At 41.6% G+C, this 16,715-nt stretch overlaps 1 protein-coding gene across 1 annotated transcript; it reads right to left on the bottom strand.

The window, feature by feature from the left end:
- Positions 1-295: 295 nt before the first annotated feature.
- On the bottom strand, positions 296-9,862 carry cavin2b (caveolae associated protein 2b). Its single transcript, XM_036571498.1, has 2 exons — positions 9,142-9,862; positions 296-2,555 (listed from the first exon to the last, which is right to left on the bottom strand). Exons 1-2 carry the CDS (start codon positions 9,595-9,597, stop codon positions 1,686-1,688), a joined length of 1,326 nt encoding a protein of 441 aa, XP_036427391.1. The 5' UTR covers positions 9,598-9,862; the 3' UTR covers positions 296-1,685.
- Between the last annotated feature and the right edge of the window lie 6,853 nt (positions 9,863-16,715).

Here is a 16,715-nt window from a genome sequence, read left to right as displayed (position 1 = left end):
ACTGCTGAGTTTTATTGACAGTTACACTGGACAGGTGATTAAGGAATTTCACTCGTACTTTACTTTTATTATATGTGTAACATGTAATGTTTACATATACAGATGTATTAGTTTAAAAATGGTTATTGGTAATTGGTAATTTTCTTTTTTAATAGATGTCTAGATATCTGACCTATAACAATGGAACTGATTTACACTGAACTTACTGACCCAAAATTTTATCTCAGTAAACACACACACACACACACACACACACACACACACACGGTCAGTCTGGTTGAGGAAAAAATCCCACTCAGGAGTTTCAGAAAGTTTTATTCATTTTTCACTGTGAGAATAAACAGAAACAGGTGCTTCAGTAATAAATGAAGGTGAAGATTCTGAATTCAAACAGATTCTTTGGCATCAGTAATTTTTCATAATATAATTGTGAACATTAAAGCTTCACTAATACAGTGCTGTGTCAGTGATCAGCTCGATTACACAAATACAGCTCAAATATTCTAAGTGTGAGGAAGAAAAGTGTTAGAATCAGAGTTAAAGTTAAAGATTTTCACATCTGAAACACACACACGCCTACACTCAGTGCAGAGATAAAAATATATTAAAGATGTTTTCATTAGTAATATGAAATGTTTGTATCATAACGTTTCTCTCCAAACAGATTTAGCTCTAATAGATTTGTTAATTTTCTGGTTTTATATCTGTTAGTGGATAAATTTCTTAATTAAACCCTTTTCTTCCACAAAATGACAGTTGTAAATTGGCTTTTAATTTGACAAAACGTTGACTTTATGCAACAGCCAAACTCATGTTTTTTTCCACCTCTCTCTCTCTCTCTCTCTCTGTCTCTTTTTAATCTACACAGCCATATTTGTTTAAGGAACTATCTGCTCTCAACATCAACATCACTGAAACATCGTAAACAGCCAAAATACACTCTGTTGCACTCTAATTTAGTTTAATACAGTTTAAAACTGTCTGATAGGACACTCAAACATCCTTCTGTTATTATTCCAGCGCATTTGATTGGCTGTTAAACATGACTTTGATAATATTCAGAACTTCAGAGATTCACAGTATTTGATGCTAATTAAGCACAACGCGCTTAAAGACTGAAGCAGATTATAACAGGACACTTAAACACTCATTTCTGTGTTTTGTCCTGATGGTGGCGCTGCGATGCTGTAGATTCTGTAAACAGGAAACAGGATGAAGTCCAGCTTGCTTTCATGGAACATTCCAGAACAGATGCATTGTGGGTAGAGAAGAGTTGCAGGGTGTGCAGGCAGAGCTGGGTGTGTGCTCATCCTTCAGCTCTTAAAGTGATAAAAAAATTCCCCCAGTCGACCCCCCCAGCCCCTTTGACCCCCCCTTACTCAAACAGCCAAGGCTTGTTTATTGCTGATTACTTGTTAGCTACATTAGCCTCAGAGCTCTAACATTAAAGAAGTAAACTTCAGACACCAAACACATCTCAAAACACATCTCAATCATCAATAGTATTTTCTTGGTGGGGTCAGTGGGGGAGTCAGTGAGAGGGGGTCAGTTGTGGGGGGGGGGTCAGTGGGGGAAACTGGGGTAATCTGAACTGATCTATCGCTTTAAACAGTCAGAGCTGAATCTAATGTGTGTTTGTATTGCTCGACTGAGAACAGGAGTGTGTGTGAGTGTGTGTAAGAAATTTAAGACTCCACAGCGCCCCCTCCAGATTGAACGGCACCTTCATATCTCTCCTTCTCCTGATCTTCATACTCCTCCTCCTCCTCTCTGTGCAGAGCATTGTGGGAGATCTCTCCAGGGGAGGCATCCTGGGGCAGTGTGGCGGACAGAGCGTACTCCTCACTCACCCCCTCAGCCACTTCCTCCTTCTCCATGACCACCTCCTCCTTCTCCATGACCTCCTCCTCCTTCTCCATGACCACCTCCTCCTTCTCCATGGCTTCAAAGGTGGCTTTCAACTCTTGCTGATCGGGAGCCAATTGGGAGTGGACCTGAGTGAAGGTCAGATTCTGGTCAGGGCTGTTTATAGGGTCGAGCTCAATGGTTGCTGCAGCGATGGAGGAACTCTCAGCCTCTGCAGGCTGTTCCCCTTCGGGCTCTTCCTTAACTTCCTTCACCTTCTTCCTGCCAAAGAGTGGGGAAACCTTGAAGGAGGAGCTCTTGGCGCCAGGGTTTTTCTGGTGGCTGGGCGTCAGGCTCTTCTTGATCTTCTCACGCTTCTCTGGAGAAACGATCTTGTTCATCTTCTTCTCGATGTTCTGCCGGGAGAAGGCCTTCTTCAGGCTGTCCACTTTCTTGAGGCTGGATCGCTTGATCTTCTCGGCACGAGACTTTTCTACATGCTCTCCAGCCAGCTCTATCACTCCCAAATATTCTTCCTCTTCATCCTCTTCTTCCTCCTCAGGCCCCAGCTCTTCATCAGAGGAAAGCTGGATGGTATGGAGCTCCTCCTGCGAGCGGTTGGGGTCGAGAGTCACAGATTCATTCTCAGCATCACGGGGGAATGGCGGCGGGTCCTTCACAAACACACTGGAGGGAATCTCGGTCTCGTCCTGAAACACAAAACACACACAGAACTTTTGTGTTGAAGTTTTGCAAACACACCCCTGTAAAAGACCAAAAAGTGCTGTCAAGTAGAGCACTATTGGGGCCAGATGTGACCTCATAATGAAAACAGCAGCAGCACTGCTGTGTCTGATCCACTAAGAGCAGCGCAACACACACTAACACACCACCACCATCCTGTGGGCAGCGTCCTGTGACCACTGATGAAGGATGAGAGGATGACCAATACAAACTGTGCAGCAGCAGATGAGCTATCGTCTCTGATTTTACATCTACAAAGTGGACTGACAATGTAGGAGTGTCTAATAGCGTGGACAGTAAGTGGACACAGTGTTTAAAAACTCCAGCAGCATGGCTGTGTCTGATCCACTCGTATCAGCACAACACACACTAACACATCACCACCACGTCAGTGTTACTGCAGTGCTGAGAATGATCCACCACCCAAATAGTACCTGCTCTGTGGGGGTCCATAGGGGTCCTGACCAGGGTAAAAGGGGGCTAACAAAGTATGCAGAGAAACAGATGGACTACAGTCTGTAATTGTAGAACTACAAAGTGCACCTATATAGTAAGTGGAGCTGATAAACTGGACAATGAGCGTAGAAACAAGGAGGTGCCTGATCAGTGTATATAATGCTGCCCTGCTGTAGAGTGATTACCTGTGCCTCACCACTAGCATTTCAGTGAATGAATGTCCTGACATTTTGTGCAAATGACAAATAAACTTGAAACTTGAAACATGGCTGAAAAGTTCCGCAACAAACCTACTTAATGGACCAATTTATGAGATGATACAAGCTGTTGAATTTATACTCCAAACAAATAAGCAGCAAGAAATCACCAGTTATCAAACTGATGAAACCCTGCTGAGAACTGGTCAAGATAACACTGCTATATTGTAGTCTTCATGTGTGGAGTCAGCCTACAGTTTACATTATTTGCTTAGCTCAGTTTTTAAGAAGACTATAGTAGTAAATTACTTCTAATGAGACACAGGAAAACCGTATATTGATGCCATTTGAAATGTATTTAGGAATGGTTTGTAAATTCATTAGCTGCCCAAAATGTCTTTTTTGAATTAAAAAAAGGTCAGTATGCCTGGTTTATTTTTTACATAAAATTGCCTCAGTTTGGTAGATGATCAGCTGAATGAGTTAGCCACATACAGCCATTCGAAATGAGGCTGAAGTCTGCTTCCTATTCGCCAGCTTCCTATTTGCATTTTCCCATTCCACGTAAAACGGTGCAGCAGCACTGGGCGCCAGAATACTACTGCACCATTTAAGGTGGAACGGAAAAATGCAAATAGGAAGCTGGCGAATAGGAAGCTGGTGAATAAGAAGCTGACATCAGCCTCATCTGTTCTAACTGGTCTGAACCGCAAACCAACAAACAGCTAACTAGCAAACATATTAAAACATTAACTTCAGTAAATTTAAACAATTAGTGGTACTTTTAACATGACTGATAAGCGGTTAGAACACTCCCTCAGGGCAGCGCTACATCTTCATTCTCTCATGTTGGACTGATGATAGATTTGCTGCAACAGTGACTCACTATCTCCTCTTGAGGTACAAAGTGGTATTATGAGACAGGATGGGCTAGCTGGTTAGCATGTTAACTTCAGTGAATACCTTTGCAACATGATACACAGACATAACATCAAAACAGTTATTTCTTCACATTCTGTTGATAATTGCGTTTAGTTCTGGAATGTTTTAAACTAAAAATCTTATAATTGCATCTATAAGTATGGAGATGTTAGTGTGTGTGTGGAAAACACTTTTACATGTAGCAAACATAAATATTTCTTCTTACAAGAGAAAAACTGTTCTGTTAGCAAAATTTGCATGCGTTATTGAATGTATTCTGGGCATTAAAAAAACATGGACTAGAGGACTTTTTGGGGATGAGGTTTGAGGGGGCTTAACCTCGTTATGGAGATTTCACTACAATCCAACAGCATAAATTTAACAACAGAAAAGCAGAGAGAGGATCAAACAGAAGGACTTTAACCAGGCAAACCATCACTGCTGTGCAGAACATCATCTCAGAGTGCACCATGTATCGGACTTCAGAATTTAGCACAGCAGCGTGAGCCCAGAGATCCTCCTGTTTGGCGTAAACAGTGCAGCTGGAGGGGGTAGCATTTTCGTGTGTGTGTGTGTGTGTGTTTTTTCTTTTTTCTTGGGCACACATTAGAGCTCCTGACACTCATTGAAAAACCCACTAAGGAACCCACTGAAGAACTCAAGAAGAACCCACTGAAGAAACCAATGAAGAACCCAATGATGAACCCAATGAAGAACCCAATGAAGAAGCCACTGAAGAACCCAATGAAGAACCCAATGAAGAAACCACTGAAGAATACCTGAATGGTTATATTTTAACATTATTGGTAATAATCAGCATTAGTTATCCAGTGCACTTATTTCTGCATGTACAATATTCCAGCACAGTGAACTCAGCAGCTCGTAGAATCTGTTCTCAAGTCAGATCTTTTTAATCTGGAAGCATAAATTAACCTAAACATGAATTCTGTACGATGCTGGATGCGCTGGACAGTTTTGTTCACTCCTCAGCGGCTCAGTAATTCGATTATGATGTTATTTCTAGATATTCACTTTTCCTTTGGTGAGAGTTGATCTAGGGTGGAATTTGTCTAGAACCAGACGCTAAAATCAACAAGGCTGATGGCAATTAGCACATCATATTTAAAGACACTGTTAGTTTCAGCTCCCAGCGAGATTCTAACCGATGATGATTCATTCCACAAACAGCTCAGTCACGTGACGCCTGATTGTTGGAATGTTCAGTGTGTGAGAGTGTGAGTGTGTATAAATGAATATGTGTGTGTGAGTGCGTGTGTGTGATAAGTTTAGTGTAAGTTTTGTCTGCAGTTCTCTGTTAATCTGTATGTAATCCTCTTTATGAACTATGTATTTATAATGAAACGGAACTGAATTCTGTATTACTGAGTTTAAATCACATTTTAACTGAATTTTATTTTTTTTTCTGTTTATGTGTTCGGTGAGGGATGTGCCAGCGCTGAGTTGGAGGAGTTTCTGCTCCAGGACTGTTTTGTGTCTGTTTGTATCTGGTTGCCTGGACAACCGGGCCCATGTGGGAGGAGAAGCTGGAGATTGTGGGTCGTTTCCACATGGAAACTATTCCTGTTACTTTAAAATGGAAAAAATGTGATTAAATGTGTTACAAAACTATAAAGTTTAAAGATCGACTCTGACTGTGTTTACTTTTGGAAATGTTTGAAATTCCAGAAGAAAACTGATTTCACTTTTTACTCTGATAACACACTCACACACTCACACTCACACACACACACACACACACACACACACACTCACACTCAGTGTGCATCACATTATTATTAATTTGTTAAGATCTTACTAATGACTCATTAGTTCAGTTGAGGTTAGAGTTTGGGGGCTGTTTTATTGATCATTTTCAGATAGATTCACTGAGTGTTTTATTGATCGTTCACTGATAGATTCACTGAGTGTTTTATTGATCGTTCACTGATAGATTCACTGAGTGCTTTAATGATTGTTCACTATGTGTTTATTGATCGTTCACTGATAGATTCACTTGGTGCTTTATTAATCGTTCACTGATAGATTCACTGAGTGCTTTAATGATAGTTCACTATGTGTTTATTGATTGTTCACTGATAGATTCACTTGGTGCTTTATTAATCATTCATTGATAGATTCATTGAGTGTTTTATGTGGCATCTACTGATAGATTCACAGCAGGTTTAATGCTTTGATATTTGTTTAGAGTTTAATCTGCTGTTAGCAGTGAACGAGTCAAAAATGCGCCACCCCCCCCCCACACACACACACTCTTCTGTGGGGAAATGATCAGAATGGCAGAAGAATGGAGAGCGGAGGGAAGGAAGCAGTTCAGAGTTTCCACCGGCCAGCTGTGGGGAGGTGGAGGGCTGCTGTGGGTGGGTCAGATTAGGATGGGGTGAGCAGGGTAAAGGAAAATACTCTTACTGTTTTTCTCATAAAAGGGTTCTATATTATACCAAAAAAATGTAAGATTACTCATATGGCAGAATCCTGTTTTGCAGCTACGCAGAACCATGTGCTTTTTTGAGTTGTCATAGTTCTATATTTAACCACTGAGATTTACTAAAAAGCTTTTTTGAAAGACTGTACAGCAAAAATCAAGGATTTGTCTGGGATTTACGGAGTGGGGACAGTCTGAGTTAAATTACACACAGAATTCCCAGCAGCTTCTTACATAACTCTGAGAGAAACAGACCACCACCACCAGAGTAGCAGCAACTGCTTAGCAACAACCTGGAACACCATTGCAACCAACTAGCAACACCTTAGCAACGATCTTGGACACTGTAGCAACCGCCTGGAAATGTTTTGTGTGTTTTTTATGTAAAACGACCTTGGGATTGTTAAAGGTGCTAAATAGATGTTATAAACTTTTTATTATTATATAATTGTTACAAGTTCTGTAAAAGCTTTACAGAATACTGGTTAAAACCTAATGAGAAACTGTAGAACAGACTCAGTATCACAATACCAGTTATTCTTTCAACCTAATGAGAAACTGTAGAAAACGACCCCCCCACCCCCACACCGAGTTAAAGATAGAAAGATAGCCTTATTAGGCTTCCTTACAGATACTGCAATAAAAATACACCATCATACACTTCACTGCTCCTGTGTGTGTGTGTGTGTGTGTGTGTGTGTGTCACAGGACTTTTGTCAGATCTGTGCTTTGTAATTGAATAGCAGTGTTTAACTAACAGGTAACACTGAAGGGAGATGTGATGTTGTATTTCCAGTCCTGATTCTGTCAAATCTCAGTAAATTTATTACATATTTCCTGAAGAACTACACTGTCTGTAGGTGGAACAACATGTAAAAATTAGAATACAGTAATTGCAATTTGCCACATTATTCTAAAAAACTGAGGTTTTCAAATTATATGAGCTGCAGAAACAAGATGGAATAAAGTGTGTTTGCATTTTACAGCTCTCATATTTTTTTTATTGTAATTACAGCCTGTAACTATGTTTGCACATCATACTGACAGTTTATACATGTAATAGGTAAGAATCTCAGCAGAAACGAGTAAATTAGTAATTTACTGCTCCGTGTAATCTTAACTGAACTGTATACAGTACTAACCATAATATTATGTGTTGATTAAGTGGATATTGTGCTGTAATAACTGGACACTTTATTCCTATTAATGCAAAAAAAAAGAAAAAAAGAGACAAAAAAGCTACAGTGAGTGTCGTCTAATAAATTAGAAATGTAACATTTTATTATTTTTCCATTTTAGTATCAAAAAGTTACCATTACAATTATTAATTACTTTTTAACCATTAGAAAGTCATTTTAGACTAGATTGTTAACATTACTTTACCATTTTATTAATGACTAGTTATCACTATAATTACTAACTTATTACTTAGTAACAACAAGAAAATTGGCATTGAATTATTTAGCTTGTTATCTCTCTCTCTCTCTCTCTCTATATATATATATTAATGTATGCTATATAACCAATGCATAAACTTAGAATCCAATAATTACACTCATATATATGTATGCTAAACAACCAATATATATACTACAAAATCAATGTTCGGTGACTAATACTTTAATTTACCTCATTACCATTTCATAAATTTACAAGGCCGTGTACAGCTCAATAAAGCAGAATTATGGGTAGTAAATCATTTAATGTTCTACTGAACTGTCATAGTCAAAACTGATGTAGCATCAAACCACACACACAAAGACTCTCTCTCTCTCCCTCTCTCAAACACACACACACATATCCACCCACACCCACCCACCCACCCACCCACACACACACACACACACACACACACACACACACACACACAGACTCAGTGTGTTTGTATGTGTGTAAGTGGGAGTGTGTCACTGTGTACCTAAGAGAATGTGTATGTGTGCATGTATTTGTGTATGAAAAAGAGAATGTCTGCGTGTGTGTGAGAGAGATTTTCCACACCCAGGTTGCTAAAGCTAAGTGCTTAACCCCTGACCTTTGACTCTAACTGTCAAATGTCTGAGATGTTTTAAATCTGTGAAATGTAGAGCTGCACTGTTACACACACTCTCTCTCACACACACACACACACATACACACACACACACACTCAAACACGCACAAACACACACACTCACACACTCAAACACACACACATATACACACACACTCAAACACACACACACACACACACGCACACACACACACACATCTGTTTTTAGTTTTGATAGACTAACGCTGAAAATTATTAATTTGATTTTTTTCTTTTTCCACTTTAGCTAGCTTTTATTCACTCTACCTTTATTGCAGTTGGAGTAGCACCCTCTAGAGGAGTTGTGCAGTAGTGACCCTCAGGTAAATCTCAGAAGTCATGCTGATTGATCAGTTTAGGGTTTAGATATTTTGGTTCCAGTCTGCTGATCATGCTTCAGTAGAGACTGTATCACGATATTATTTACTGATTTTTGTCCCACTTCTGTTATAGACATGCCCCCTCACCTGGAAGATGAGCACTCTGAAGTTATTTCTGTGGAGCAGGTGCGCGTGGTTGGCCTCTAGCTTCTTCACCTGGACGGCCTGTTTCTCCATGCGATCTCTGACCTCCTTCATGTGCACGCTGACCTTGCGGCTCTTGTCCAGCAGCTTGCTGAGGGTGTTTGCGGTGATGCTGTGGTTTTTGCTGAGTTTGGTGATGTTGTTTTGGATCCCGAGGACAGCGCCCTCCACCTGAGCTTGTCGCTGTTCCAGACGGCTCTGGTCCTCCTGGACGCGATCCAGCATCTTCACCAGTTGGTCCAGCAGGGTCAGAACCGTGATGGCACACACACCATCTGGCTCAGGCTGGGACAGGGTGTGAACCTGCGAGGGGTCCGGGGGGTCCGGGACGTGCAGCTCTTGGCTCTCATGTCCGTCTGTAATGCTCCTTCTTTCGATCTGAATTCCGTCTTCACCCATTTTCACACACACTCACAGCACAGCTCACACTCGCACTGTCTAACACTCTGCTGCACCACGCCCTGTGAGCGTGTGTGTGTGTGCTCTTGTCAGAGCTTGTTCGGTGTTTTTCAGGAAAAAGTTTCTGTTTCCAGACTGAGAAGCCCCACCCCTCTCTCTCTCTCTCTCTCTCTCTCTCTCTCTCTCTCTGACTGTCTCTCTATCCCCTGCTCTCTCTCACTCTTTCTGTAGGAAAAGTAGAGCAGTGTTTTCTCCACAGCTTAAAAATCCGCTCCCCACCCTAAAGGGGTGGAGTTTTGTTACCATGGCAGCTCGTTCACTCACTCAGTGCTGCAAGCATTGCGTGTTTGCCTGTTCTGAGTGTGTGTATGTGTGTGTGTGTGTGTGTGTGTGCGTGCAAACTCTCTTTTGGACCTCTGCCAGTTTAAGGAGCTGAGGAAAGTTTGTGTGTGTGTGTGTGTGTCTCAGGAAAAGCTGCATGTTTGAACAGTGAGCTCATACATGCCTAAAGTGTGTTGGTGAGGTGCAGTACTGTATGTCTCCACAGAGTTAACTGTGTTTGGGGGGACAGTACCATATGTCTCCACAGAGTTTACTGTGTGTGGGGGGACAGTACCATATGTCTCCACAGAGTTTACTGTGCAGTACTGTATGTCTCCACAGAGTTTACTGTGTGTTGTGGGGCAGTACTTTATGTCTTCACAGAGTTTACATGGTGTGTGCCTCCAGAGAATTTTGTGTGCGTGTGTGTGTGTGTGGGTACTTTATGCCTTCAAAGTGTTTAGTGTGTGTGTGGGGGGGGTAGGGGTACTTTATGCCTTTACAGAATTTACTGTGGGGTGGGGGCGTTATGACTCCATAGAGTTTAGTGTGTGTTTGTGCAAACATGAAGCATTGGATAAACAGACATGTAATGTAACTGTGCAGACTCTATTGTTGTTACTCATGACACCGATTAGACATGCATTTTGGTTTTGTTTGCTACAGCGCTTGGGTCAAATAGCACCAACGTGTCTAAATAGCATTAAAGTGGCCAGCCCACATTGAGCAATGTCTTGCTCCAAACTCCATCACAATATTTGGTATAGTGTAGTCATCAATGTATCACAGTTTAGTGTATGTTGAACATTGTTTAATGGTATTAGCTATTTGGTGCTACTCAGACCTTATGGTGCTACTGGTTCCTTACCCTTGAAAAAAAAGCAGGTTTAAATGCCAATTTAACCATACTGGGCTGTTGTCAAAATGTGCTAATGCATGACATAAAATTTGGTGGACATAGCAATTTGCTAACAATAATGTTCTAAAGTATCCATATATGACCCTAGAGGCCTAGAAACTCAGGGACTAGTATCAAAGCGGCCACACAACCCTATAATGCAATTGCAGTAGTAACAGTGTGGCAGGAAATTCATGAAGGCCATCTTTTGGCAGGAGCTAGGGACATGAGATCCAGACAGATGTGCTCATCTTGAATTGCTTGGTGCCTTTCTGGTGTCGATGGATGTTTTGATGCTGAACAAAATAATATTTGGGCCTTAAAGTTCCACAGGGTCCACATAGTACCAAAGAGACTGGGGCCATGTTTCTGCAACCTTTGGGCCTAGGTCACCAAATTGACATATGCATAGTGTCTTGATGAGATGACAGTAACCCTACGACCTTGTCCCACCTCTGTCCCACCCCAACTCTAATCCAATGCCCAGGATAGGTTTTTTTGCCAATTTTCCTGGGGTTGTATCCATCCCAAATTTTAAGAATTGGGCTCAGGGAGGGGGGGCATGCCAGACCATATATTCGAATATCAGCCTCCTAAGTGAGTGGAGACAGGACGTAACTCGAGGGAGGATCTAGGGAAATGGGACTGGCATGGAGAGCTCATCTTGATCTTCCCTACACATTTTTTATGTCATTTGGTGTTTTGGTACTGTGCCAAATTTCAGTGTTAGGGTTGTGTATTATGAAAGTGTGTGTATAATACCACAGTGTCTACATTTATATCTCTGCAACCTCTAGGCTTAGGGTCACCAAATTGACATATGAGTAGTGTCTTGATGAGACAATGTGTTCTGACTTTGGTGACCCTACGACTTGCCTCTCTCCCACTCCAACTCTAATTCTCAAGCAGTGTACCAACCCTAGAGCCACTTGACCGAGTCATAGGGTAGATTTTTTGCCTTGGCAGGGTCATACCAATCCCAAATAGGATGTGCTGTATGACCTACCTCCACCAGCCACAAAATGCAAGTTTAGAGGCCCATGTCTCTTTGCTCTTTTGACTCTGGGCCCTGAAATTTGAATATGTTGGTCAGGCCCTTGGGAAGTCTGACACATGTAAATTTCACGCTCCTGCAACCTTGTATTTTGTGACATGGCCAAACACTTCCACCCCAACCTTAAACTTGATGCAGTGTACCAAGCCAAGAGCCTCCTGACACAGCCTTACATATTTTTGGCATGGGGTTAATTATTGGCTTTGGGGGGTTGTACAGGTCCCAAATTCGACGTGTGGACATATGAAGGTGCCTGATGATATATTTGAGCGTTGGCCCCAAAGTGGGTAGAGACAGGAAGTAGCTTCTGAGAAGAGCTAGAAACACGGGACTAGCATGGGAATGGTCGTCATCTCCTATGCATGTTTCTGTGTTATGTTTTGTGTGGGTGCTGTCCCAAACTTCACAGCTAGGGTCTTATATTACTAAAGCATCCACACAGCACCAAAGGGCCATATTCTTCACCTTTTGACCTAGTGAGAACAAATTGACAACCCCTGGTGGGACAACAAAGTGCAGAGCCTATCATGTAACATTGCCAAGGTATTACATCATCCAACATTTGAAGGGGAGAATGGGAGGGTTCCCAGAGTAGTACCAGCAGAGAACTTTACTGGAGGGCTCAGGTGGAGAAGCCCTATGACATAAAAGCAGGTTATGGTTGCTATACTGCTGGTTGTTCAAGTGGTGCTCAGAAAACCTTATGGGCTTTTTAGATAATTGGTTTACTTTTGAGGGCAAGCCTGGTCTTAGATAATGTCTGAGATATTTGTCAGTGTAGGGTGGTTAGTTGCCGACAAATGAGAGCCAAGACCAGGCAGCAGACAGACAGACTAAACCAATCATCTGCTAGCTGCCTTGAGATGCCACATAGGTTCTATCCAACTGAGACTTATCTGTTCACTGAATGAAACAAAATGTCAGAAAACCTTGAAAGGTTTGTTTTACTAATCTAATCAATATCATACCAGTTCAACCAATTTGCAATGACAGCACCTTTGGTCTAAAACTAGGACTACTTAACAAAATATCTCTTACATCTAAAGCTGTTATTTATTATTTATTGCTGATCATGCTCTTGATGCTCTGTGTCTGTGTCACAGAAATTTAGATTAGACCTGAATAGCCCTCGGCTACAATTATGTACACAGCCCTTGTTTAAGCAGTCCAAGTGGAGGTATAGTGATCATTTATACAAAAGCTTTAGGCATGAACCAGAAAGCAGGCAAAAATTCTCTTCTTTTGGCAGTGTTTTTCATAATAAAAGTGATTGAGAAACAAATAAGAATTCATTTTCACTAATTTACAATTTTCAACACAATTTACTGGGTACCAGGGCCATATTTTGAGTTCTTACAAGGATCTCCTGCCTTTCTATCAAGTTTAATAACACTCTTGAATAATAATTGTCAGAGATTTTAATATCTGCTTTGACAAACCACAGGATCCATTAAGTAAGATGTTTGTATCTATCTTAGACTCTGTTGGTTCCACTCAAAATATGAAGGGGTCCACTAATTATTGCAACCTTAGTCTTGGCTTAATTTTGACTATTGGTGTAAACATAGATCCTTTAGCCATTCTCCCTCAGAGCACAGCTGTCTCAGATTACTACTTAATCTCATCTGAAATTCGCTTTAGTCATAATACATGTTCATGGCCACACTATCATGTCAAGCAGACTATAACATTCTCCATAGGTAGTGGCTGTTTCAGAAACCTCCCACAATTATCAGCTCCTATCAGCTGTCTGTCTGAACCTATCAAATTATATGTTATGACCGAGTGCTCAGAGGATATTTTGTGTTCTACTCTAGATAATGTGGCTCCATTAAAAAGTAAAAAAATAAGGCACAAAAGCTCGCCCCATGGTGTGTAGATCATAAAAATGGTGATCGACTACATTAGAAGTATTCCACTCCGCCTGGAAGGAGAGTCTTAGAAGGGCACTTACTGCAGCACGATCAACCTCTCAAACACCTCTTCTTTCTGATTGAAAATAAGAATATGAATCCAAGATTATTACTTAACACAATTTCTAAACTGACTCAGAACCAAACAGCTACTGAACCCCAGATGCCATCTGTCTACAGCAGCAATGATCTTATGATTTTTTTCAATAACAAAATTGAAACAATCAGGCGAAAAACTCAAAACGCACAGTCAACCTCTGCAAACCTGCTGAACTACAAAGCTAATCCAGATCTTGAATACAGCGTGACTATTGCGGAGAGGTTGGATTCCTTTAACTTCAACAAACAGAGCTAGTTAAAATTATGTCCTCTTCAAAAACATCTACTTGCATATTCCAATTCCTAAAAGTTCTCAGTTGCACTCTTGGCTTTGAATACCAGAGGTCCTCATCCCCTAAAACCTTAGCCTTGATTATATACCACAAACTCTTAAACTAGCAGCAATTAGACCTCTAAGAAACCTAATCTTGATCCCTGCAAGCTATCAAATTATAAACCCATCTCAAATAATCCCTTTATGTCAAAGATTTTGGAAACAGCTGTGGCACAACTAAGCTGATATTTGCATAGGAAACAAATAAATGAAAAAAAAAGTAAACTCAGAGAAAACAGCCGTTCTTCTTCTTAGTCCAGCTTAATAGTTTCTCAGTTGCATCAGGAACATCTGTAAAAAACCTTGGTGTCACAATTGATCCTGATCTGTCCTTCGATGCACATATAACCAATATTACTAGCATAGCTTACCTCTGTATTTGCAATATTGCCAAACTAAGAAATGCACTGTCTCTACAGGATGCAGGAAAGCTAGTTCATGCATTTATTACCTCAAGGCTAGATTACTGTAAAATCCTGCTTTCTGGATGTTTCAGCAAAAGCCTTAACAAGCTTCAGTTAGTCCAGAATGCTGCAGCCAGTGGGGGTGTCGGTGCTGTGATTCTGCTGCTCTCATGCTCTCACTCAAGTTTGCTGACGGTGGAGCAGAGGGGCGCTGACATCTCAGGTTGCCTTCATGTTTCTGTTACCTTCTCGCTCTCCCTTTTAGCAAACTGTAATAGCTCGGCCTGCCGGAGTCTCTGCTGCACTCTGTTAACACTATACACTGTAATCAGTCTGTATTTACAGAACTAACTGCCTGTGTGTTTCTTTGCTGAGCAAAACAACTGCCCATCCTGTGGGTCTGATGCTGTTGCTTCATCTGCCTTGATTGGGTGTTCACTGCTCGTCTGCCTTCTGGACTATTTTGACCACCATGGAGCTTCCTGCTGTACAACTCTATGCTAATCTCACTTGCATGATACTTACCCACCTGATGATACTGCTGCTGCACATACTCAAACTATTTGTATTTTTTAAATATTTTATACTAATGGAAATATCTTATTCTTTGTCCATATTGCTTTTATGTTACTGTTTTGCTTGCGTGGACCAGAGGAGGATAGGTTCCCATTTTGAGGTTTTTCTCTTGCTGTTGGTGAGATTTACCTTGAGCGACGCTCATGGACCTAGATTTTTCTGTAAAGCTTCTTTGTGACAACGCATGTTGTAAAAACATGTTAAACAAATAACTTTTGATATGACTTGACTGTAGCAACCACCTGTAACCCCCTAGTAACAAATTAACAAACACCAGGGATACTATAGCAACCACTAGGGAACTGCTGAGCAAACACCTAGTATACCATAGCAACTGCTTAGCAACCTTGAAGAAAACAATGGCAAATGCCTAACAACTGCAAAGTGTCAAGAAGCCACAGACACCAAGGCCAAGGTCTGGGGTGAGGGGGTGAGATCAGGTCAGGGTGAATGTGTGAGGTCAGGGACATGTGCTGGTTCACATAACGGAGCAGGAAGTAGCTTTGTATAGGGCCTAAGGGCAGGAGACCATGACTGATGAGCTCAAATTGAGCCCCTCGACACAAAAGTGTGCATCTTTCAATTTTATTGCATCTTATAAAAATATTAGGGGAAAGGACTACCAAAGTGTCCTGTTAGTACCAAAGCATCTTATAGGTGGTTATATTTCCTTGACCCTTAGGTACTCCTTTCTCCTAACTCCTACCCAAAATGGGGGGAGGGGCATCAGGGAGGTTCAAGCCGGAGAACCAAAGTCCCCAAGGACCCATAGGTACTTCTTTCCCCTAACTCCTATCGACAGTGGGAGAGGGGCTTTGGGGAGGGTCAGGCTGGAGTACCAAAGTGTTCTGGGACATTTTGGTACTCCTTTTCACTAACTCAAGTCTGATCATTCCCAATCTAAATGGGGAGCATCTCAGCACCCTTCCAAGCACTTCTCGGGGTCGTCAGACACCTACGGCCCGGTTCAATTTTTATCATCCGATCGCACTCAGACTCGACAAGGAGGCTCCCCAGGCCCTTAACAGCTGCCACCAAGCATACTGGGCTTGTATGAGCTCCGGTAGATTTTTGATCACCACATGGACCACCAGGATGCTGTGGTATTCTTGAGTCTGATCCTGTTTTAAGCATTGTAGGGAAAAGGAGTATGAAGGCGTCCTGGGACACTTTGGTACTCCATCAGGGGTGAAGGTCAAGGTCAGGGGTAAATTTTTTGTAGTTTAGGGAAAAGGAGTACAGAAGCATCCTGGGACACTTTGGTACTCCAGTGGGGGTGAAGGTCAGGGGTCCATTTTTTATAGTTTAGAGAAAAAGAGTATAGAAGTGTCTTGGAACACTTTGGTACTCCACGGTAAATGTGAAGGTCATGGAGGTGACAGGGTATCTGACCAACCCAAAAAGAGATTGGAGCATAGAGGCATCCTGGGACATATTGGTAATCTATTGTTTAGGATCCATTGGGTTCCTAACCATGTCCACTTTGGTAAATGATGCATTCGCACTCAGGCCCTACTAG

Source organism: Colossoma macropomum, unplaced genomic scaffold (genome assembly GCF_904425465.1).
Source record: "Colossoma macropomum unplaced genomic scaffold, Colossoma_macropomum, whole genome shotgun sequence".
Lineage (NCBI taxonomy): Eukaryota > Metazoa > Chordata > Actinopteri > Characiformes > Serrasalmidae > Colossoma > Colossoma macropomum.
This window is presented reverse-complemented; position numbering and strand designations above follow the sequence as displayed.